The 25803-nt window shown below is 39.0% G+C and overlaps 1 protein-coding gene across 6 annotated transcripts in view; it reads right to left on the minus strand.

Moving 5' to 3' along the window:
• The window catches only part of il1rapl1a (interleukin 1 receptor accessory protein-like 1a), a 215902-nt gene that overhangs the window by 86358 nt on the left and 103741 nt on the right, over positions 1-25803 (minus strand). For all 6 annotated transcript variants that reach the window (XM_007555524.2, XM_007555522.2, XM_016673113.1 and 3 more), the window contains 2 exons: positions 14229-14415; positions 11919-12072 (listed from right to left, as the gene is read on the minus strand). In XM_007555524.2, the coding sequence (XP_007555586.1) occupies positions 11919-12072; positions 14229-14415 (341 nt within the window). The remainder of the gene's footprint in view (positions 1-11918; positions 12073-14228; positions 14416-25803) is intronic.

The raw sequence follows: 25803 nt of genomic DNA on the forward strand, positions 1-25803 counted from the left end.
TGGCTTTATTGGTCTGTTTGTGTAAATCCGGTGCAAATTCCCATTACGAACACACATGCTGAGAAAAAAAATATTACATGTTCAAAACTTGAGCTCACCTCTTTATGGTGATACTTACAAATCAGAAAAAAAACTGACTCATAATCTGTGCAGAAACAATCAACATGGCCAACGTGGTATTTATTGATGAAGACAAAAATAAGAAGGTGGGCACAGAGGAAATGGGAGTCAAAACAATTACTTGAAGTACATTGTGTAAATTCCTTGCTATTTGCTCAAATTAAGACTCATCCTGTGACTACCAGATTTCAGAAAAGGGACAGGAACAACTAAAGAAAAAAAAACAAAAAGAAAAAAAAAACTTGTTATTCAAGGACAGAAATTAGACTCAAAACCGGAGGCCAAATTTCAGCTTTGCAGAGGCAGTTCAGGTTTGCATGGTGAGGCAAAACTCGGCATACTGTACAAAGAGAGACAAAATGATACATGGAGAAAAGACCCAGATTTTACCTCTCCAAAGACAAGACTGGAAGCACTTACATGAGTGATTTACATCAGTCGGAGTGCAAAGGACAATACAGCTTTGTTTTCCTACTTGCACTGAATGGTTTGCAGCAGCAAGCGATGCTTAAAGGGGAAATATATTTCAGGGCATTTTTTGAGCATTTGTGTGGTCTGTTTTGCGGCGTATAATTGTGAAAAGCTAAGATTTTGTGTAATTTTAAAAAAATAATTATTAGCAATATACAGGTTTATGTACATTTGGGGACAGCAGGGCCTTTCATTGACATCGACATGAGAGAACCCCACTCAACAAAGCTTTATCTCTTTTTAAAAAGAAATGCACTCGTACAAAACATGATTTGTGGCCCTATATACTGGGTTCTATTTTCTGCCATGCATCTTTTTTATGATTCATGTGTAAAATCAGCAATAAATTGAAATAAACTGCCTCTCTCTCTCTCTTTCCTCGCCACGCTCCAAGCCTTGTGACACACATGGTGCTTCTGTTTTGTTTGTTATTTTTCTTTATTTTATTTTTTTTTTTAATGAAGAGCCTTATGTTTTAATCAGGCCATCTCTGAATGCGGACAACGTTCTTTTGTGAGTCAGGAGAAAGGAGAAGATACGGACAGCATAACAACATTCCTAGTGATTTAAGTACTGTGAAGAAAGAAGATTTATCCCTCCAAAAACATGTTATTTATTTAACCTTTTTTTTATTAATTAGAGCCTCACTTCAAAGTGTGCATGAAAAGATGTGTGAAAATAGCTCCTACTGGCTGTGCTTTTCAACTGGTAGAGTAATGCCACCATTCATTCACTAGGCCAGTGCATGAGTTAGAAAAGCAATTTTAAGACTCATGCAACTGTTCAAAATAATAGCTCCTTTGACTTGCACTAGATTCACTGAAAAGAAAGTATGAGCTGTGAAGAATCAGGCCACTGTTTTCTGCTTTTAACAGGGGGATTGTGGGCAGTAGTGGTTCTCCAGCCCCCTTTGCCGCCACAATTAAAACAAAACCCACTCCAACAACTAATCTAGATGTTCTTTCAGTGCAAAATTGACAAAAAAAATGTTTGACTTTTAAAACTTTTCATGTTGTTTGGCTCCCTTGTCCATTATAACTTGGGCAGAAAGCTTTGTAGCCCCTATCAAAAATCAACACTGACTGGTTTGATTATTATGTTGTTCAACTGAAAAAAAATAAAATAAAAACACTTTTTATTAACATTACATTTATTGAAGGCATATCAACTTCGGGGGTCCTGAAAATGCAGGTTTGCTTAAATTTATAATCAAAAATATCACTCTTATGAATGGAGCGATTGTTCCAGATGAGGATCAATAATTGTGAGGACTTTGAGGCACATGCTGCTGTATGTTAGTCATCCAGCTCAACTGAGAGTCTCCAGGATTGACAGCGACTCCTTGGTAGGTGTTGAAACGTCTTCAGAGAAAAATGATCAAAAGTCCAGCTGACTGTTGTCGTGATCCAAGTTACAGTTTTCTCAAATGCCACCAGTGATGTATTTGACTTCAGTGCACTTTAAATTATTAGAAAGCACATTATGAAATGAGAAGCACGACTGTTTTCTTCCAAGGCTTTGACCTGCTTGAAAACTGGGTTTTAATATGCATTTAATAAAAGCAATCATTCATTTAATTTCGAACATAGTTTTCCTGCGATGTGAAACTACAGTACCGAACCTTCATCATCTGGAGTTACGTTGCTAGAGGAAAATCTGAGCATTTAAGCGGATGAAAAATGAGTCTTTTGTTACCTTTGGACCGAGCCGGACAAACTGTTTATGTATGCTGTTCAGTGCAGAAGCCATTACACTCAATCATTATCACCATCGTTAAAGTTCAAATTAATTTTTAGACAAAATCAAAGTGCAATCTTCTTTGAATGAGCTCTTGAAGGAGACAGCAGGCTAATGGATTTATAAACCGCAAACATGCCTGACGAATAAACCGAGATCAGGCACTTGTGAGCATTTAAAGGTCAGGCAAAGTCATTCCTATAATGAGCAAGCGGGGAGTGGTAGCCAAGATGCAAAAGAGCTGAAACCAATAAATAGCCTTTAAATCTCACCGAGATGGAAAGCAAGATTTTTTTTTTTTTTTTTTGGGGAAAAACCCTAAGTAGACTTGGATCTCTATTAGTGCTTCTGCTGGTGTTTCAAGAGGAATTCAAAACTCCATAAATTATGTTTTTTTTTTTCTTTTCCCCCCTCTCGATCTGTTGCTTCATTTTCATCCCATGCTTATCACTCGATTTTCCTTTCTCTTTCCACTCCATATGCAGGAGTCTTATAGAGACGTAGACCCGTGACTTTCAAGCAATTTGGCAGGCGTAGCTGTTGGATATGTCATCTCAAATACAGAGCTTAGTTTCACTAAACTCACAGGACTCCCAAATACAGCAGGAGTTTTTCTCCAGTCGTTCACTTTCAGCTTCAGAGAAACACTGTTTAATTATTAAGTCTCACTTCAAAAGGCTTGAAAGAGGCAGACTTATAATTTTATTTCAATCATGCCCTCGTACGAGGACCGCTCGGCCTAGATAATGATAATCACCAAAGACCGAGGGTGAGTATGTGGGTGGAGTCGGGGAGGTTGGGAAAGATTAATTGCGGAGTATGTAAATTTGGATTCGTCACATGCAGATTGATGTCACTTTTAATTGAATTTAAACAACATGAACTCTGGGCCCGCTTTGAGTCTGAAGGGACAGCTGGCGGTGAATGGCGATGAGGTGAGCTGGGGAGACCAGGGACAAGAGGGGGGTGGGAGGAAGAGAGGTTACAGATGAGGGAAACACTTGAGATTATTTAAGGGTGAATATGATAGTGGATAGAGGTGTAACGCCATAATTAAAGTGAATAGATCAGCCTTTGAAATCCTTCCTTTTCACATGAAAATCATTCACTTGTGGTCCATATAAAGTAAAACTGCGAGGGGGTCTGTAGCTCCACAGACCCCCTCGTTTATCCCTGTTCTGAGATTCGTTTTAGAGCAACTCATTTTGCTGTGTTATTTTTCTTTTTCTTTAAATCTGAATGAAACATTTCACACTTTTTTTTTTTCATGTGTTTGACACCATTGGAAAACTTAGACTCCACACTTTCAGAATCTGTAAAAAACTCGAAACACCCCCGAGGAGTAGACTTCTTCCAGGTTTTGTCCTGGCCAGTCATGAATATCTAACATCCTGAGCTTCTATGCTCTGGAACAAACCCTGACTCCCTTTGAATCTAGACTAAAAACAGATTAGTCTGTTTAGAGTTATTTTTGAAACATTGACCAACATTTTAATATTTACTGGTTTTTTCTCAATTGTTGACTGTGTGGCATCTTCTGTGACTTTGTATTTTTATGTTTTTATGATGCAACAAACTTCGAACTGCTTTGTTGCTGAAATGTGCTACACAAATAAACGTGGTAGATTCATTGATTTGTATCTTTGAATCAACTATTTTAAAGAAAACACTACTCCTCTCTCAATCTGCAGCATCACTTACTGATTCAAAAATGCCACTCTGGCATGAGTCTTCTGGTCAGATGTAGTTCTTAAAGTTTTGATGATTCATTTGACAAGACAGGACCCACAGTTCTTGATTAATTATAATATTTATTGAGAAAAAAGGTTCATATTACTTATTTGATCACTTCTGCATCTGTTGTCTCTCTCACTAGAGAGGCGATAACTGCAACCTGACACAAAGTCGGGTGCAAATCGCTGACATCTGCTGCACTTGCTTTGCTGCGTTTGCTCCTGTATGTATTCAGTGCAGCCTCCTATTTAAATCCAGTACAGCAATTAGGTAACAGCGGGGGGGCCTGCTTCTGAACGCTTTACACTCAGAACAGTCAAACCTGAACTGTTTGATTCAAGATAATCCTAAAAATGTTATTAGAATCTCAGCCTGTCTCGAGAACTCAATATTGTGTATCATATTTTCAGGGGAGATTTGGTGTGTTAGAATATTTGACCTGAAACTAATGAGTCATTAGAATCCTGGTCTTTAATGTAAAGGCTTTATGTGAGCATTCCCCAAGGCTATTCTCATACCCAACGTTTTTTTTTTTTTTACACACTAGATGAGTATGACACTGACAGACAGTAGGTTATGCTACCCCGCCGATGCATCAAATATTTTACAGTGTGTGCAGCAGCCTCCCATGGGTGTGATTTGCACAAGCAGGATGTGTATGCCACACTTGTACACACGTACATAGACGTCGATGCAGACAAGAAAAGTCAACAGCTCGAACAACACTTATCTCAGGCGAGGTTTCACCATCTCCTCTCTGAGGACCTTTGCAGAACGCGGAGCGGTGTGTAAGGGATCAAGACTGGGCGGCACGCTGCTTGACCGTAAACGTGCAGCATCTTTACTCATTCCGGAAATGGAAAGGAATTCAGCTAAGAGCGAATCCATCTCTTTTTCTCTCATCTCTTATCTTTACCCACTTTCTCCTCTTCCAGCCCTTCACTTGTGCGCCAAAAGTGCTGATCGCCGCCTCTCTATCCAGCCATCAGTCCTTCTTTAGCCTGAAATATAAGGAGGTACAACAGATGGACGACATGTGGATGCCACAGCTCTCTTTCCCTGTGTCTCTTTTGACTGTCTCTTTCTGCAACATCGCCTGAGATTACATCCAGCTGCCTCGGTAAAAATCGAGTTATCACTTTAATAAAAAAATAAATAAAATAAGACAAGATACAGAAAGAAACGCATCATATCCTCATGCTCACATAAGCGGACACAGGCAGCAATGTTTTATAAGGGTAGGAAGTGGTCATGTTTCTGAAGGTGACCCTAGGGAAGAGAAACGGTAAAGAACCTCATACAGCAAGGAGATCACAGCTCTACACCCTAACTCCACTCAAATCCGTACACACAATATCTAAATTTAACACCAATACTCTCAGCCCATGCAGCATGCATGCTGTTCGGTTTGAAATAAAAGATGGAAAGTCCTGAGATACAAAGCAATCGATACCAGCCGTTTCTGCAGAGGAAGCTGAATTCATCTGCAACACAATCTTGTACAGTGAGTTAAGAATAAAGCGCAACCCCCCTCGGCCCCCCCATAAATATACATTTATAAATAAACTGTCAGTTATTTTATTTTCATGCGTTAATATGTTTATTCACAACACATAAAGCCAGGTTCCCGAGGGTCAGCCCACTTGAAGCAGATGCTCCATGAGCGGTAATGTGTGGCAGACAATTTCTTTCCCCGAGCCCGATTCCTCCTGCCCTCTCCACCTCCGATTCACTGTGCCAAATGGTACATTTACATTGGCCATAACCTCAATAACCACGCTCGCGGGCGATGCTGAATGTGCAGGCAGACGTTTCTGCTGTGAGGGGATGCAGACAGAGGTATAATGGGAGCAACGGATAGGAGCGTACGCCCGAGGCATCCATCAAACCGAACGACTCCATTACAGTAAGTCCGACAGAGGCAAACGGTAATGTGCACTGTGATAAACACTGGGATAATAGTCTGTTTATGGTCGCGGACACACCGTTTCTGCAGGGAAACACTGGCAGGGAATACAGATAAGAAGTACCAACCTCTATCATTTTTTTTCTACTTCTATCTCTTCTCCTCCTTTTGCCGTTATTGGTTACTTTCACTGCGTTGTTCTCTTTATCCTCATTCTCATTCTCACTGTATTATATTTTGCTTTCCACTCGACGCGCAGGGGAGCTGCACACATCAGCGTAACTGGGCTTTTATCTGCTGTTATACTATTGTAGCGTGGTCATCACAGCTGGAACGAGGCCTGAGAGAACCATAAAAATGAGCAAAGAATAATTCAGACACGCAATAAACAACAAACACATAAACCCCCAAGTTACGTATGAAAAGGAAAAACGAAATCGCGCAAAAGTATTTAGAAATACGGTGGTTCGTAAGCTAATTTACAACTTTTATCTGAAGTAGGGGGATATGCCTGTGTTAATAAATACATGTTTTTAACACAATCAGTAGGGGCACAATTATTTATACGGCTAAAAATACTTTTAAAAATAATCGTAATTGAAACTTTTATTTATTTATTTATTTTTTTATTGATTTGAGTTTCTAGGAACCTTTTGTTTACATTCACAACTTTCCATATACCTAGGGAATTATTATAACGTTGCACTCTGACTTCCTGGACAAACCACAAGACCATTAGAATAAACCTGAACTTTTCAGAAAGAAACACTCAAACTGGGTCTGGTGTGAAACAAAGATGGAACATGTGGAAAAGCAACTCAAGCTGATTGGAAAGTTTGATTTTGAGTTGAATTCATCTAACAAACCAAAACCTGATGTGGGGTAAAACTGAAAGGTAAAAGAACGCATGTATCCAGACAGGCACATGCGTATCTGTGATTTCAGTTCAGGGATTAATCTTCAAGTCCCTAAAAGGAGGAAGGAGTAAACATAAATGTGAACTAATCTATGAGAAACAAAAGAAAGAGAATACACAATAAGGCAATATCTTTAGAGTTGGAAGGTAAATGTGAAAATATGTACAGAGAAAGCAAGGTGAAACAGTTTTACTAAATACTGACTTCATGAAAGTGTGTGTCGACTAAACCTTCCAGTGTCCTGGTAAGAGCATTTTAAATGCACCATGATGAAAACATAAAATAAAGCAATGAGGCGTGGCTCCCCATTTGCTTTAAATTTCTATTAACCTGAGTCACTTCAGCACTTGATTGACGAGGTTCTGGATCAGCCTGATCAGCATGATCCTTTGTTTATGCCCACAGTTAACCTCTATTACAAGGCTGACCTCGTCTCAGATATAGCAGCCCTGTCTCGTCTTTTATATAGTCGAGCAAAATGAGAACAGCAAACACACACACACATATATATATATATATATATATATATATATATATATATACACACACACACACTCTATCTGGAGCAGGGTCAGAGTAAAGGTTAGTGTTTATTGCACAAAATTCAGGATCAGTTAAACTTAATGACCTCCTTTATCCTCCTGGCCTTTGGAGGAAGGAAAAAAAACTGTAAAACATTAGTACCTAGATCTTAAACATAGTTTGGCCTTTTATACTTGCTGTCTAGGCAACGGTGGTTTAACAGGATGTGATAAAATGTGGGTAATCGCACGCCCACTTGAGGGGATGATGGTGTGGGTTTATTAAAAGAAATGAGTCCATGGTGAGGATGAGCTAATCTGATTCTATCCGGATACCAGAGCTGTAAAGAGGAGGTAGCCCACTGTTGTAATAAGGTAAAATGCTATACAATAAGGCAAAATGGTAACAAATGGCGTGTTTAAAGAGGAAACAAGACTGTTGCTGTATGTGGTGTGGTTTATATATATATATATATATATATATATATATATATATATATATATAAATAAATCATACAAGTTTTTACATATTTGAAAAAAGTGCTGGTTTTAGTTTAGATGCTCTTCATTTACACTTGGCCTACTTTTATATCGCGCTGCTTTGGTAATAAAACCTTTACATACATTTTTATTAGCTGCCACGTAGACCAAGATTTCAAAGAACTGATTTTAATCAACCAAACCTGAGTGAACAAAAAACTCTAATTTAACAGTTAAGGCCAAAAAACAAGCACCAAAAGGTTGAGCTGAGAATATTAAAAGCTAACTCAATACTGCCGTTTTCTTCTTGTTTCTGTCTCATGTTTATCAAAGTAGCCGCTCTCCCATAGTACTTTCCATATCTTGCATTTTACATTGGATTTGCCTCCCCTCTTTTTCCACTGTTTTTGTTGCATCACATAGAGCTAATAAAGAGTGGAAATGAGAAGGTCCTTTTTCCTTTTACATCCTCTTTTTCTACCTCCTTGTATTAAAAATGTAGGCAGCATATTTATACTTGTTTAGCTTTTATGACAATCCTCATAATAAAAACTAAGGTCATTCCACCAAGCCAGTAAACATACAGCAGAACAGCCAAAGGAAGCATAATATACTGTTGGGGAATCTCAACAACTCATCATGTAATTGAAAAGGTAATTCAATTGAAAATGTGCAATTCTTTATGCACAGTGCTATATTTCAAGAGTGAATTTCTTTAATTTTTAATTATTATGGCTTGGAGCTAATGAAAATGAAAGCTTTAGTTTCTAAGAAATTTTAACCTTACATAAAAGCAATAAAAATTATTTTTATTACACAATCGTGGAGGAGAGGGTCAAGCTGATTCGACACATGAGCGACGGACAGACATTGACACCTGAAGGGCAACAAACCAGAAAAGATAACCGCAAGATAATCTGGCTGTCTATAGACCATTTTATGTAAACATGATCAAGTAAAATTGGGTGAAAATGCATGATAGAAAAAGTTGATCAATACAAGAAATCAGCAGAACCACAGAGTGCCAACAAAATCATGACAAAGCGAATGTCAAATAGTCTAGTGAAGGGATGGAAAGACACAGAGTACAAGCTGCTTGACATCTGGTGCAAAATGTCTATATTTGTCGACCAAGAAGTTTTACAGAACAGCATGTTTCCACTCTGTTGACAACCCTAATATATTTGCTGACTTCTTTTTTTTTTACCCCCCCTGCAGGACTTGTTACCCTGCCATCAACCTCCCAAAAGTACCAGTACCTGCTTTAATGAGCATGAAATCACTGTGCTGGATTAATCATTATACTTTGGCTAAAACTGAAAACTGAGAGGCACCAGACCCAATAGCCACCGGTTGATCTACTCTATGCAGCACTGGTGTAAAGATTTGTGCAGAAGGAGACCCAGTGCATATTCTGCACATTACACACAGACATACTATTAAGTGTGCCAACATTTCTGCACTTAAATCTTTTTTTATTGGTCTCATGCAATATTCAAATTTTCTCAGGCATTCTTTTGAGTTTTCATTAGCCGTAAGCCTTAATCCTGAAAAGCAGTAGAAACATGCTGGAATGAATCTATATAATATGAAATTAACCTTCAAAGTTGAATAATAAACTATTTATCTAATTTATTAAGACACACCTGAAAATGTACCATGTCGAATAACAAAGACACAAGATATTACTACAAACAACTAATGCATTCGATCTGTGATTGTGGCAACAATAGAGAAAGTAAGAGGAAAAATGTCCTATGTCAGAGTGTAACACTGCCAGCCACTGCCAAAAAGTTACATTTCCTCATTTGCAATGAAAGCTTTTAATCCACATTTAATCATTCACAATCATCTACCATTTGGTGTAACCGGAATCTAATTTCTGTAAATTACAAGGTCTGTGAATTATTTTTGGACAAAACTTTCATTGTGGCGACGACTGCTAAGTTCTGGTAAATGCAAATCTTTACCAGTAACGTAGCAAAATTAAAGACACACGCCACATGGGGCAGGAAGGACAATATTTTCCTGGTGAAATATAAGTGTAGCGACCTTTAAGATGCAACTAACAGACCTTGACGTGTGATAAAATCCTGCTCTCCCAGGTATGAATACATGTCTGGATACGTTTGCTGCTCATATGGAAGCAGTGATCACTTTGCAGACTTTGGCATGATGGTAAAAAGACCAAAACTAGTATGTCTGCCCGGATTCAGCCATCCTTGGTGTAAGTAAAATTCGGGTGCCTGAGGTAAACATTTTTGATCCAACTGTATCAGCTTGCATAGATGAGATGTCACTTAATCACAAAAGAGTAATAATCAATAATAGGATGAAGAAACATTCAAAAGTTATGGGTTACTAAAGAATATATATTTTAAAAAAGGCTGAAATTACTTTTGAAGTCTGTACATTATCTCAGGATCTGGCATCCTTATCGCTGATAAATTCTCTCTTCTAGCTTTGTTTTTTATAGACTAGCCAGCCATGATAATTGGTCAAAAACTGTGCTGTGATTTATTCTGTGACTGTAGAGTTACCCAGCCTCTGCATTAAACTACAACAGCTGTGTGTAAGTAGAGATGCACAGAGAAATCAGCTCGTAATTGAAGTCGATTTTCAACTTGGTCATATCAACTAGTGACGAGCTGATGGAAAATACATAATGTGATCTTTTTCCAATCAGTAAACACACCGTCGTGTTGCTCGTACAACAATCATCTTTGGGGCAGAGGTTATTACTGCAAGACGACTGGAGCAGGTTCCAGTGTGAGTAATGTTTTAAAAAATGAAATCAATGAAAACACAAATTGTAAAAAGCTGTTAAAAGAACTGCCATCTATCTTAGGTTGTAAATTCATGCCTAAGGTGCAAACTTACTCCATGTTAACTTCAATGGATGTTAAAGTACGGGATCTACGTTCTGCAAAGGATACACACAGATGTTTACGGGTGAGGATGTTAACTGTGCTATAATATCCTGAAGACAATTAGAAATTCTCAACTCTGGGGGCAGGCTGCACAGAGACGCAGTTGGTAGAGCTGTTGCCTTGCAGCAAGAAGGTCCTGGGTTCGATTCCCAGCCTGGGGTCTTTCTGCATGGAGTTTGCATGTTGGGTTCTCTCATGACTGTCAGGTTAATTGGTTTCTCTAAATTCTCCTTAGTGAGTGTGTGCATGCATGGTTGTTTGTCCTGTCTGTCTCTGTGTTGCCCTGCGATGGACTGGCGACCTGTCCAGGGTGAACCCAGCCTCTTGCCCGAAATGTTCGCTACAGATAGGCACCAGCAACCTTCCCAACCCCAATAGGTGTTAAGAAAATGGATGGATCGAGCACTGGGGGTGGCAAATGGTGCAGAGGCGTACAGCAGGCCCCTCATATTCAGAGGTTATTCGGCCTTGAAGATGCAATCTAGAGTTCGATTTCCAACTTTTGGACCACAGCTGCACATCCTCTCCACTTGCCTTGCCCATTTCTTGCCTAACTACCAAGAATAAAGGTCACTAGTGCCACAATACTTTTTTTATTATTAAAACTGCAATAATTCTCTATTTGTTTTAAAGCAGACTGCCATGTTGCAACACATGTAACTACCACCACCTGACTTATGGATGTATTCATTTGTTGCATGTCCTCCTTGCACCTGTACAAGTAATGAGGGGAAGAGAGAGAGAGAGATAGACGGCCATACTCAAAGAGTAAATCTCTTGACCTTGCGCCTGGCTCTTTAGCTCTCTGCATGAAGGCCTGTAGCCTATAGCCTTAAATATTTCAGCACTGCTCGGCTGACTGGAAATTGCTGAGCTGGAAGGAGAAATGAGGGCCAGGTAACAGCGTTCAGCCTCCCCCAACAATTAACACAGCAGCAGGGCATCATTGCTTTACACAGTGGTAAGTCTGCAGGTGTGTGTGAGCGTGTGTGTGTGTGCATATATATATATATATATTTTTACACCACTTTGTTTTCCTTGAAGTGTTTAATTTTAATTCTGTGAACAAATATTACGAGCAGTAGATTGGGCGTCTTCATACCAGTCACTGTGAGTTCCGTCGTCCTCCTGACAACAAAGCCGCCAAACTGGATTTCGCAGGTGTAATTCCCAATGTCGTCCTCCTTAACTTCTTGAAAGAACAACTTGTCTCCCCTCTGGAAGATAGTGGCCCGCCACTTTTTTGGACGGCACTCCTACGTAACGGAGAAGGACAGCCAGGTTAAAGCGTCTCACATTATCTTTAAACAATGATAATACCTCACTTGGAAACTCGCAATAGAGAAGCACATCGAACCGCAAATGGCAAAAACAATTCTTGTTATCAGTTTGAAATATGAGACCCAAACACTGTTTGCAAACTCCTGAAAAAGTATTGATGCCAAACACTTTTTCCTCGTTTTGTCACATCACAACTCCCGACTTCGATGCACGTTATTGATATTTTATTTCCTAGATCGCCACAAAGTAGTGTGCAATTTTAAGACGGAAGGAAAATGATGTATGGTTTTCTAAAACCTAAAGAGCCAAAAATCTGTAACACGTGGCGTGCATTTGAATTCAGGTGTCCTGAGTCAATAATTGGTAGAGCCACTTTTCACTGCAATTAAAGCTGAAGGCTGTGCAAAACAGTTCAAGCTCAGTCAGATTGAATAAAAAGCTTCTGGGAAAGTCAATTTTCAAGCCTGGTCTCACATCCTCGATTTGATATAAACTTAGATATGGACTTTAACTGGGCCACTGTAACACAAAAATCAGATTTGATTTAAACTACTCTATTGTAGAACTGGCTGCATACTGTTTATGCGGGCCCTCCTGCTGCCAGTGACCCCATGCCTCAGTCTCAACACAGTATTTGTTTTCTGGCCCACACAGTTATTTGCATGAAGACCAGAAAGTTCACCCTTTATCTCCTTTAAATGGATATTCTTATTATATATGTGTACCGTGTCCTGTCCATGACTTAAGGCAAACTGCAGACAGACCTGTTATGGTTTTCATTAAAAATTGTTTTCTGCATTGCCTCTCTCACATTAAAGCAAGATCGCTTGATTTTATTTAAGGAAATCAGAGTAAAGGGGACTGAATCCACATGCACACCACACGTTTTTAAAATGTCTGAATATCAAGTACACAATACTTTGTGCTGGTCTACCCAATAAACGCCCCCCAAGACACAACACCACATTTGATTTTTAATGTGACAAAATGTGAACAAGTTCAAAGAGTGTGAATAAGTTCGTAAGGCACAGCAAAGCAGAGTTTCATCTTCATCACTGGTCGTTTTTCCAAGCTCGACACAAACGCCACGCAGCTCTAAGCCACTGGATAAACTGTTGCAGATGCATGGATTGACACTGACAAAATAATTCCATATTGTAAAATGATCGGGCTTTGCCATTATCCTTCTTATCTGATTATGATTTATTGCACTGAACTGAATATTCTCCTTTCAGTATTCTACTAAAGCCACAGAGGAAGGGGAATTTTATTTACAGAAGTCTCTTCTGGCACAATAAGTGTGTTTGTTCTGCTTCTGTGCAAATGCGAGCGTATCCGTGTGCAAGCACAATGAGTAACTATACGACACGATCCGCTCTCCAGCTCCTTGACGCTCTGTCGGGGAGGACGACGATTCTATTCTAGCCTTGCTCCCGGCAGCTTCTGAATTCAATCACAGAGGCTCCACCGAGGTCCAAATAACTCTGGGTCCCAGCACTCCCAGTCATTACCCAGATTGTAATTGAATTTTCGAGAGAACTTGAGGTCAAGCCTGGCCAGTTAATCTACTGCTGATCTGCCTGTGATTAGTTTGGCCTCCACCCCTTGGTTGGGATGCACTTTGTTGTCCGCAGGCCGTGCCTGACCTGGGAGAGACAAGGACCCAAAAGAGGGGAGGAGGGGGGTGACTCAGGGTGCAGGAGCGTTTGTAGGGCATCCAGTCTTTCCACAGGGCACAAAGTGACATTGCACAATTTTATTCTCATAGAAGTTTTGTGCTCATTATGAAAGTCACTGCTGTGGCTGCCATCTGCACAGTGCTTATTCTCTCATCGTCTCAGAGGGCTGTGTGGACCACTGCAAATATAGCTTAAGTAATTGCCCGCATACATAATCTGCCTAAGTGATTTGGAACTGCATTTGCGACGAGGCTTTTAAATTTAAATGGCAAATAAATGAGATGAAAAAAAAAAATTAAATAAAGCGTTTAAAAATATTTTCTAGTCGTACGATCACAAAGACAGAAGCCTGTTGTTGCTCGTTTCAAGAAAGCATCGATATCCATAAAAAAATTCAACCAATCTTGAAAGATTAAACGTATAATAACTCCCTTTCGTTCACTGAAGCCTACCTTGTACCACGTGATTTCAGGCTCCTTCCCAGGTTCAACGTAGTCATCTATTTCCGGACAGAGGATGTGGAACCTCTTGCTGAGCTCAGCCTTCTCAGTTATTCTCATGTTGGAGTTGTAGCAGAGGTCCGTGTCATTTTCAGCCACAGCCAGAGCCATGGAGACCTTCATGCAGTACGTAGAGTTCCTGTTGGTAGAGGAAAAAAAACAGCAATTGAAGCATAAACTTCGGAAAAATGATCATCAGTGACTGCTTCTTATTTAATGGATAGGACCTCTACACTGCCAGTCACATTGGTTGGCATGTAGCCAAATCAATGAAGACACAAAATCAACCTTCTTCCATTGCCGTCTGTTAAATTTTACAAAAACCTGAAGAGTCACATGAGGAACAGAGACTGTAGGAAAGGACCCAAAAGTCTGGATGATCTACGGAGGTTATGCAAACAGCAATGGTAAAAAATCCCTTTCTAGAGTGTGAAATGTTAGAAGACAACCAGTGATTATTAAGTTAAACATCTGTTTTCAGTGTTAAGCTATGCTACATCAGAAAAAGATGTATTTAATTATTTTTAATATTCAGATCTTTACCAGGGGTCCAAATAAATGCCTCCAGTACTATATACCTCGCATTACATCACCATGACTACAATTACATTCTGAAATAAAAAAAACTGTCTTTGATGTCTTTTTAACCATCTGTAATGCTTCAGTTTATTTATTGATTTTTTTTCCCAATCTCCCTCATGCAACCGTGTGAGTGTGGGCTTAGAGATAATGACGCATTCAGCAGCCTTGTACAGTCAATGCCCAACGCTCGCGAATACTGTTGGATTTATGGAGAGAGTCGGGGAATGCTAATCAGAGAAGTGAAAAATGCAGAGACGGCCCCGCGTAGAAGGGAAAGCTGCTTGGTCATCACAATGAGTCAGTCTTCACCCCTTGTCATCCCCTTTTTGTTTCCCAGCAACCATCAACACTCAACCCAGCTATCTGGCTTCGCTATCTAGGAAAGAATAATGACTCTCTCTCTCTCTCTCTCTCGTTGCTGTTAATGTCGTCGGTGTGTGTCACCAGTGACACAGTGCGATTCCACAGCTCCCACTTTCCCCAGCAGTGCCACTGACAAGGCCTTCCCTGCAAGATTTAAGCTACAAGGCTGAAGGCATGCACACTGCTTTGCTGCCATAATGCTTCCCGCTTCTCTGGGAAGCATTTCTTCAAGATTTTGAGGCATTAATTTGGGCAAAGGTTCCCGTTTGGCTTTACGGCCTGAAGCAGTGGTAGGGTTATAGTTTTCAGATTACAATTCATGCTAGAATTGTAATCTGAAAAGTATAACCCTACCAACCCATGGGGTTTATTACAAAGTAATAAAACCCATGGGTTATTATTATTTTCTTGGGTTATTATTATTTTCTTGGTAAGACAACCATCTATTTTTCAGATTTAAAGATGATGAAAGAAACATTTTTAAAAAATTGTTTCACCAAACAGCAGCAAATCTCCCAAGGTATGCATTTGCAAACTGGATTTTTTTTTTCTTATTTTACTTTTGAAGCAATGGCTTCTTCCTTGCTGAACGGCTTTTCTGCCCATTTTAGTTCAGACCTCCTTTTGCTGTGGATTATAAAACCGTTTTACCAATCAGAATCTTCACATCTTTAAAAAGGACATTTGCTTTTGGCTGAGAGGGAGATATCCACATTTCACACAAACATGCAACCATCTCTGGGACACAGAACCCATTAGATTCCTGAACAAAAACTGGGTTTGCCTGGAAATTGAACCCCAAGATTGGCTGAATCTGTAGAGGTCCAAAGTTATCTTCTAGATATAATGCCATTTTTCTTTTCCAGCATTTTTGCACTGATAAAATACAGCTACAGAACTGCATCAAAGTAAGTCAAACACTGTCAAGTGATCTACTGAAATCTCACAAAGCCAAAGCATTGCGCTATCCCAAAATTTCTAAAAATATATATATACTAACTTTAGTCCATGCAAACTTTAGACTTTAAAGAAAGTAATACATGATCTCTAAACTATTTTTCTCTGCTTCAGAAAATGTAAATAACTCTGTTTACCCCGACTGACAAAACAGCAAAGTTAAGTCTGGTGTAATTCTAGGAGGAAATTAATATATTTTCATAAACTGTACATAAACATCTGTTTTCATATTTATATTGAGCTCCTGTTCTTGATTCTGACTTTGGAGGTCAGAAGGTTGATGGCACATAAAACGGGAAAATAGCAAAGAGCATGTTCATGGATAAGATAATCGATATGGAGGGGAGCCTGGTTAAAGACGCCCGAGTTATGGATGCTCTGGAGTATATCTTTGACTTTCTTCTCAAAAGATGCTATTCCACTAATTGAGTCTGGAGGTAATGCAATACTGGAGCAGAGTGTCAGTAGCAGTAGCTGGCTCCATATTATGAAAAATAGATCAACCCTCAAAGAGCCCGTACTTTTGCCTCCGTCGCCTGCCCCCACTGGCTGTGATGTGACTCGGTCAGTCTCTTGGTCGTAGGACTGCGAGAACAGCCATGCAGGCTTTCGTTTCATTTCATTAGATTACATTTACAGCTGACCAGATGCTCCCATTCACTGTAAATGACATGGTTTCATATGATATACTCAGGTTATAGAAGCAATAAGGGAGTCACCTCTCCCATATAAACACCTCTGACCCCCTCCAGGGCCATAAAATACAGACACACACACACACACACACACACACACAACGATTCACGCAAACGCACTCACACTCAAAAGACAAATGTAGCTTTTGTGTAGCTATGGAAGATTGGTTTGAGATAGCAGTGAGGGGGAACAGAGGGAGAATAGCTACTTGAATGAGGAGAGGAGATACTGTGTACCTCCACACAGGAGATGACTAAAAGGGGATCTGGAAAATATAGGAAGAAAAGTAAGATGGAAGATATTGCAAAAGAGCACTGCCCTCATAGAGTTGAATTTGAACATGACTGACTCAATACCTTCTATCTAGGGAGGAGAGAGTGGGAAGTTGCAATGTAGGCTTGCAGAGTACTCTTGGATGACATAGACGAGAACCAGGGAACAGAACTTTGTTAATACACACTAACGTAACATAAACCTCGACACCTACGTACAGTTAAGTGGAAAAAAGAAACAAGAAAATGTCTTATTTAGGTGTTGGGTCACCAAATGTTCCCATACAAGTAGCGCCTAAGCACTGATTAGACAATATTTGCCCCCCCTGCTGGGCGTTGAAGTGCAAACAACCTTGGGATAAATTGAGAGAATAATTAAGTTGAGTAAAAGTATTTAAAAAAAAACAAAAAAAAAACCAAGAGGCACATAAGAGCTTAAAAAACCGAAAACAAACATTTCCCACCCACTACACACATGCCACAGCTCCGGTCTACGAATCTGAAACATTTAACACCGTTTCTTTACATCGGAGGGAAAAAACACACAGATTTAATAAGCAGCGAAGTCCTGAATCTAATCCAACAGGTGCCATTTTAAATCTCGGAATAATTACAACCCATTCATACGTTTTAAAAGTGTTATCTGAGAGAAGAAAAATAATTAGGGCTCTGCCGGAAAACCATTACTCTCACAATTTATTCTCTCTTTTGAAGCTGGGGGAAAATGCAGTATCTTCGTCTAATTCGTTTCTTTTTTTAAGTTTGTGTTATTCTGGTTTTCTTACACCACCAAAATAACAGCGATAAAGAAAATAAAAGCCCAGCATAATAGTTTTCATCACATTATCTTTAAACGAGCTAAAAGCATCCTGAAAAACTATTTGCCCAATTGCAGATTTCTTATGTTTTTTTTTTCCTCACACTAAATTTTTATATCAAGCAAATCTTGAAATCACACAAAAATAAGGCAAATAACCACAAAGAGTTGTTCTTACAGTGTAATTGAATTTATTAATGAAAAAGAAAAATTCAAACCAATCTCACCAGGTGTGAAAATAGTAACTACCTCCAAGTCATAATCACTATTTGTTTCGTTATTGGTGATAATCGTCACTAATAGTTTATGATAACAGGTAATGAGGGATCTCCACACATTCAGAAATGTTTAAATTCAAGCACATTAGGTCCTAAAAGCAGCCTCAGACCATTACAATACGACCACTTTTGACTAAATATAATATTTTACTCTGAATTGTTGCAGTTTCACCTGATACAACAGGACAGTTTCCAACACAATCCATTTTTGCTTTCAGTCGTCTACAGAAAATAAATCTGTATATTTTTTTTTTAAGTTGTAATAATCATCACGGTGTTTTTGGCAAGCTGGAAACATATTTTTAGTTGTCATTTTTGGTCAAAAAGATGCATCAAACTCTTATTCACAGCACTGTAAATTAATTCAGACAAATCTAGATAGTCTCCAAGAAGATATCTGGCCTAGATCTCTGCTTTTTTTTAAAAGTCTGTCCAGATACTTCAGATTATTCCAAGTATACACCTGAATTTCACAGATTTTCTCACTGCTGCTTCACAAAAGCCAAATTTAAACTGCTTCAGTCTAAAAATAATAATAATAAAAAAGCTAATCAAGGAAATTAAGATATGAAAAGATTTGAATTAAGGGAAAAAAAATAAATAGAACACATTTGACCTTTTTGCAAAGGTGTTAATACAATCAACCTTTTCCAGAGAGGAAATATGAATTCATGCTCTCCAGACCATGCAACCCTTTGCCCTTAATAACGAACTGAATTTGTCATGCTTTCTCTAATGTACTTCTTGATTTGGAAGTGGTTTTCTAATGTTGACCTTTTCTTCCTTCTTTTCACCATTTGTCAGTTAATTGAGCAGTGTAATATTTTAGAGACATTTATTCCATTGCCGTGTTTTTGCACCGTGTTTTCCTTAGAGCTTCTCTGCTCTTACATGTCTGAAGTGTGGACTGCACACTATCCTTATGATTATCTCTGTTATTTCATGCCTGCTTTATTTTTGCTCCACATGCAGATGTAGATTTCAGAGTGTTCGTTTTTCACCACAGCCTAAAATCATGCATGTTAAAGCAATTGATGAAACCTAATAACTTGGAGTGTGAGTGTGCCTCTGTGTTGGCCCCAGGATGGACTGAAGCCCAGTCCATAGTGTACTTCACTTTTAACTTCAATAACAGGCTCCACCACCCCTGAACATGAGCAAGCATCTATTTTTGCCATGCAATTATATACCTTACTAATAGTTTTCACTTACAAGTAGGGCACTTGCTTACCGAGATCAGTGGTTTGGGATCCGACGTGTAGGACTTTGCCAAGAAGGAGCATGTTGCTTTTGCTGTGATATCATGTCATTTAATTATGTTTTTTGTATTAAAACTCATATGTTTGAATTCTTAGAGAAGACCCAGAACCATTGGTGGCAGCCCCGCTTGTGTGGTGATCAAACTATGTATGTTAAGATGATTAAGGCAGATGTAACAGAGGAATGAAGGTTGATGTACAAGCCACATCACTGACTTGCTTCAACCACACCAATCCCAAACCATACCTCTTATTATGCACTTATCAATCAATCAATCAATCAATCAAATTTTATTTGTATAGCACATTTCAGCAGCAAGGCATTTCAAGGTGCTTATGTCTGAGCATTAAGGCATTGTAACACCAGGACTGCATTCAGTCCACAAGGGGCAGAAGGGGCAATCTCAGTCAGAGGTAGCACCAAACACGGAGCCGATGAAGAGGGGCTGGGGGGGATCGAATGAGGAGAAAAAGAAAAACAGCAACAAAGCGTGTGGACGGCTCTGCTGTTTCCCCAGTGTGGATAATTTATTGTTCGGAAACAACATGGACACAAGGAAAAACTGCATTTATATTCTTGTGACAATTATTTCATTATTTCTTCTTCTCCTCTTCTGAACAGACTTTTTTTTTAAACCAGCAAACCACATTATTGCCCCATAAATAGCCCATACTGCATTTAGTCACACACCAACGGTGGTAAGCTCTATTGTAGCCACAGCTGCCCTGAGGCAAGGCTGCCATACGATCGGCACAGCTGGGCCCTTTGACCACCATCAGCAGGTAAGGTGGGTGAAGTGTTTGGCCCAAGGGCACAACGGCTGAGACCGACAGAGAAGGGTTTGAGGGCATAGTGAAAGTTGTGTATAGCTAAGAGGAGGACCGAATGCTTGTCCACAAGGTTGAAGCAGTTCACATACTGAGATGCAGAGAGGCATGCGAAGACTTTGAGAGAGGCACTTGACTCCCCTGACGCTAAAAACAAAAATGTCCAACTTCTTGTTCAGTTTGTGACCTGTCTGGACATGAAGCTGTAGGTAAATTAAAACAAACTAATCACAGTGTGGAGATGATCAGAAGAAAGAAAAAAAAAGTACCTGCACCGATAAACAGGAGATGCATCTACGCTTTAAATATGCATAGCATGGCTCCCTGTAGCATTGTGGGAAGGTGTCGGTGGTGCCGCTTGATTGACAGCCAGCTGAGGGTTTGATGCTCGGTCCTGTGGTGTCTTTCACATCTGTCACATTCTATTTGAGTGTGCCTACTCTGGATATTTGTTAGCTCTTCATGGTGGCTGTAATTCTTCACACATTATTACCCAACATGTGGGATAATGTAATCATAGGAAGGAATTACGCATGGTTTCACCCACTCTGAAACACTGACTCATTAGCGGAATTATTATAAAATAATCTATCAGGTGAAGCAAAGAGAGACTGTAATAATGACAAAGGAAGTGAGGAGGAAAGACGGATGAATCTGAAGAAATGCTACAGACCCTAATGTGTGATACGCCGAGGGAAAAAAACGAGGCAGAGGAATAAAGGAGATTCATGGTGAGCACACGGAGATTACTATGCAAATGAAGTCACCTTCACGTAAAAACTCACAATTAGACTTCAATTTCAGGGAAGGCAGACAGAGAAGGACAAAGATAACCATTCACACAAAAGCACAAATACCACACGCACAGCACAAACATTTCAGTAAATCAGTTTGCTTTCAAGTCTTTTAAAAGAGAAAAATGCTAATTTGGAGACCTTCAGTGAAAAGATTACTTAAATTAAACATTACTGCCACAGGCAGTACATAACACACGTATAGCTAAAGGTAAATGGCACAATTTATCATCAAATCTTCTGTATTGAAATGAATACAATGAATACTGCTGTTTTACAAATTCAAGTTGAAGTTAGGAGATTAAAAAGCACTTGGCAGTCAAGAGCTACCTGACATCTCTTGATGCACAAGCAGTGGGAAAAATGTCTTGCGTCAGCAATGACTCTCCACGAGCCAACGTCTACAAAAGAACTGAACACATGCAGAAGGCAAGTAACAACCAGCTCCGTTAGCTATGGCTTATGTACCGACATGAAAACCACAGAAACAACTTGGACAAACTGCTAAAACTTTGTGAAAATCCAAATATGCTTTTTTGTGAAAAACTGACATCTCCTGTCACTGGATATCAGATGAAATCTGCATTAAAGTATATAAACTGCCAGAATGACTAGTACACATTCAGAGACTGTGCTATGGAGTCAGTCAAAAACACAGCAGTCTCCTATCTTATCCTGCATGTGTTTTTCAAGTGTAAATAATCCATCCTGTTTTCAGAAGGATGAACATTAGCATAAAAATGCAATGATGCACTCGTTTCAATCAGGTCAGATCTAAACTTGACTAACAACGCTGCTGCACAGTCTCCATCTCCACGTGTTTTGCAATCCCTGCAACCCCAGTCAAAAAGCTTGGTCAGCTTCCTTGGCAATTGGCCACAGAGCTTCATATACAAAGATTAAAGGTTGTCTTAATCTGTCTTAATAAAAAAAAAAAAAAAAAAAAACTTAAACGAATGAGGCCAAAAATAAGCTCTCTTTCTGAAGCAAACGGCTAAAGGGACAGATAATAGAAAAATGTAGTTTATCTTAACATTTGTAAAATAAACAACACCCATGACATTAAAGTAAATCTGCTCCATTTTATATTTTTTGCTCACATTAAAAGTTGGGCTATAACACATGACCCAAACAGTTAATCAATTTTAGATTTTCAATTAATGATTTATTAGATTAAAATTATATCCATTTGATTAACTAATATGTCTGCTTAGACCAGGGGTGTCAAACTCATGTTGGTTTAGGGGCCGCATACAGCTTAATCTGATCTGCAGGGGGCCACACAAGTAAACTCATTGCAAGATTAAATAGAACCAATAAAAGTGGACTTGGTTTTTATATTAAACGAATTTCATATTTACAAAATATATTATGAATAATCTCAGTTTTTAAGAAAGGTATCTGCAATTTCAACAATACTTTTACTCATTTATTTAAGTGCATTATGCATAAGAACTGATCTCAGTGATTGCACAATGTTGCAAAACATTTGTTCACAGTTTTTGGAACTTAAAAACACTGTCCTGCATCACAGAATACAACAGACAAAAATTAAGAAAATGTTTAATTTTCAACATCTGGGAAGCAATTTGAACAAATTATCTGGCTTCACACATTTGAAATCTTAAGTGTCAGCTGTTTTAAACAGACATTTGATTAAGTACATTTGTTGATGCATGAAATGCATACATATAGAAAAACTTGCATACATAACATGTATGTATGTTAGCATGCACGAGAAATATGAGGTTGCCAGGGCCAAAATAAAAAGCTGGTAAAGCATAGAATCGAACTTTACAGAACCTGAAGCTCAGTGCTGCCATCTGCTGTTAGTTCCGCTGCAGTGTTGCATCATGTTGTGTGCTCTGAATAAAACACAGCGCCCCTCGTGGACAGTATAGGAACTGCAGATTTTCAATTAAACGAAGTATATGTTTTTTCATGAATAATGATGATGCATTTAGCCCCCGGGCCGGACTAAATCGTTCGGCGGGCCGGTTCCGGCCTGCGGGCCGAACGTTTGACACCCCTGGTTTAGACCTTCTTTCAGTGGTGCAGTGTGAACGCTTTCCAGCAGAGGGCAGTGCTGGTCATCATTAAATGGAGCCAGTTGAGACTGGGATAAAGATGGAGGGGCCATAACAGAGCAGTGAAGTGAAAGAAAAGGCACTTTATGCAGTTCCGTTTTGAAATATAAACACATGACAAGCTATTTAAGTTTCACCTTAGAAGCACTCATTCAGCTGTGCTGTATGATCAAAAATTATGATGTTATAATGAAGGCAAGGATGTGAAGACACAGTTCCAGAAAGGATAATGCCAAAAAACACAGTTGATGGTGAGAGCTCTGGTGAATAAATCACTTCATGTAGTCACGTTTTAAAATGAATTTGAGAGCCACAATGGCAGCCTGTTTAGAAGTACGCTTCAAGAAGGTAGCTAGACTGAAAGCACAGCTAACAACAAAATGTGTTGTTCTCACCACTGGTTGTAGACCGACCTGACAGCAGAGAGCTAGAATACAGTTTCTGTTCACTTGATTGAGATGGAATCAACAGAGAGTATGAAAAATGTAGCCCTTTGTGTTATGGAAAAGACAGTCGACCTTCTTATTTAAAGAAAATCACCGATTATCAATTAATTGTTAGTCAACTGATGAGATCAATCAACTTGAAAGAAACCCTTTGATAACTTGCATCCCTACTTGTAATACAGAAAGCGATATTACATGGATAGTGACTTTTATGGTTTTGCCAACAACATCTAAAACTTTTAAGTAAAACTCAAGGGATAGAACCAAGAAAAAGTAGAAAAGTAAAATACTAACTTTTCATAAAACTGACACAGGAAATCATTACAAATAATGACAGCGTGTAATAAATGTAACATTTTCAAAATTTCTCCACTTTCCTTAATAACAAATAATCTCACTTGGTTTGGTATAAAACTCAATTGCCGTTTCAGTTTTGGTTGATATTTTTGCAACACAAATTATATCTGCCTGTCTGTCAAAGCCCTGCGACTTATTTCTATAAATTTAATGTAAAAAGGCTCAGTTCTGTCAAATCTGTGTTCAGCCCTGTGTGTTTTGGTTGCCCACTTTCTTTCAATTCCTCTCATTTTTGGACAGATCTCATTTGCAGTTTGGCCATCACCTCACTGATCCAATGGAAATCCCATCACTGCTGTCCAAGCAAATCCATCTCTGATCTCAGTTCTTTGAAATTCATTGCTTTTGTATTTATTTATTTATTTTTATTTTTTTGTATTTTGAATTATTCCATCTCAAGTATCCTCAAACACATCGCCACTCCTGGCTTGTTTTGTCTGTAAAGGGGCACTAAAATCAAATTCTACATCAATCATTTGCAAAAGTAACTCCACCACTGCTTACATTTAAGCATGATATCATGATTGCTAAAAAAATCCTGTTTTTCTAAGCACTTGTTGATGGAAAGAATTGCGCACCAAAAAATTGGTCTCAGTCACTCGAACAATAAATCCACAAGCCATTTGGTTTGCAACCAGCAGGTATGTCTAAAATTGTCAGCAGTGGGCATGTAAGGTGAAGTTATGAATGGCAAGATATGATGTTGAGGCAGGGCATTTGAACTATGGATTTTCTTGAGAACAAATGAAAGTATTGTGCAACTATATGGAATAAATGCCTCCATGTAGGTTCCCCATCAAACCAGTTCCAGTCCTAAACTGGTATTCATGCTTATTGTTGTTGCAGGCTCTGACTCTATAACCAATAAACCGGTGCTATCCTGGCTCCAACTATGAGTTGGACATAAGGAAAAAAATGACTTTTGTCCCCAGCTGGAGACGGAATCACCAACAATCATTCAAAAGGTTTAGAGTGCCTTTTTTAAAACTCTGGAGTTAATTTAATTCTTGGTCTTTATAAGTTGAGACAAAAATGGGAAAGCATAGCAACTTGAATGAATCTGATTAAGCTGGTGAAATTACACAGGCTGACCAAATCATGCATCACAGAGTTTAGAAAAGTTAATTCGCTGTTATTTACAGCCATCCTGCTATAAATAATATGTTTGTGGTGACCTGTGATCTTGTTGCTATTGTGAAAATTGAAAAACCTATTATTTTTAAAACATCCATCCACTCTCTATACCTGACGCCTATCTCCAGCGATCATTGGGAGAAGGATAGTATGCACCCTCGACAGGATGCCAGTCCATCACTGTGCTGCACAGAGACACACAGGACTATTCGTGCACACACTCACATCCAAAGGACTATTTTAGAATCACCACTTAGCCTACAGTCATATTTTTGGACTGCAGAAGAAAGCAGAAGTACGCGGAGAGAGCGGCTGCATGGAGGGAGAGAACATTCAAAGTCCATGCAGAAAGACACCAGTATTTGAATCCAGGACCTTCTCGTTGCAAGCCCAGAATATAAGGAACTGTACCACCTTGCTTGTCATGCGTTTAAAATGGTGTTAACAAATTAAAATGGGAATATAAGGACTTCTATCTTTTTTACAGAAATCCAGTATAGCTGAAACCAAAGGGTGTGTTAAAAACTCCAGGACTGGAACTGGTTGTGTGGAAAATAATAACAGTGGGTTGATGATGGAAATTACATGAGACAACATGTGTGGGTAACTTTACATAGCTGATCTATGTTTTTATGTGAGTTTAGACTCACATAATGT

Source organism: Poecilia formosa, unplaced genomic scaffold (assembly GCF_000485575.1).
Source record: "Poecilia formosa unplaced genomic scaffold, Poecilia_formosa-5.1.2 Scaffold70, whole genome shotgun sequence".
In the NCBI taxonomy this organism is placed as follows: Eukaryota; Metazoa; Chordata; class Actinopteri; order Cyprinodontiformes; family Poeciliidae; genus Poecilia; species Poecilia formosa.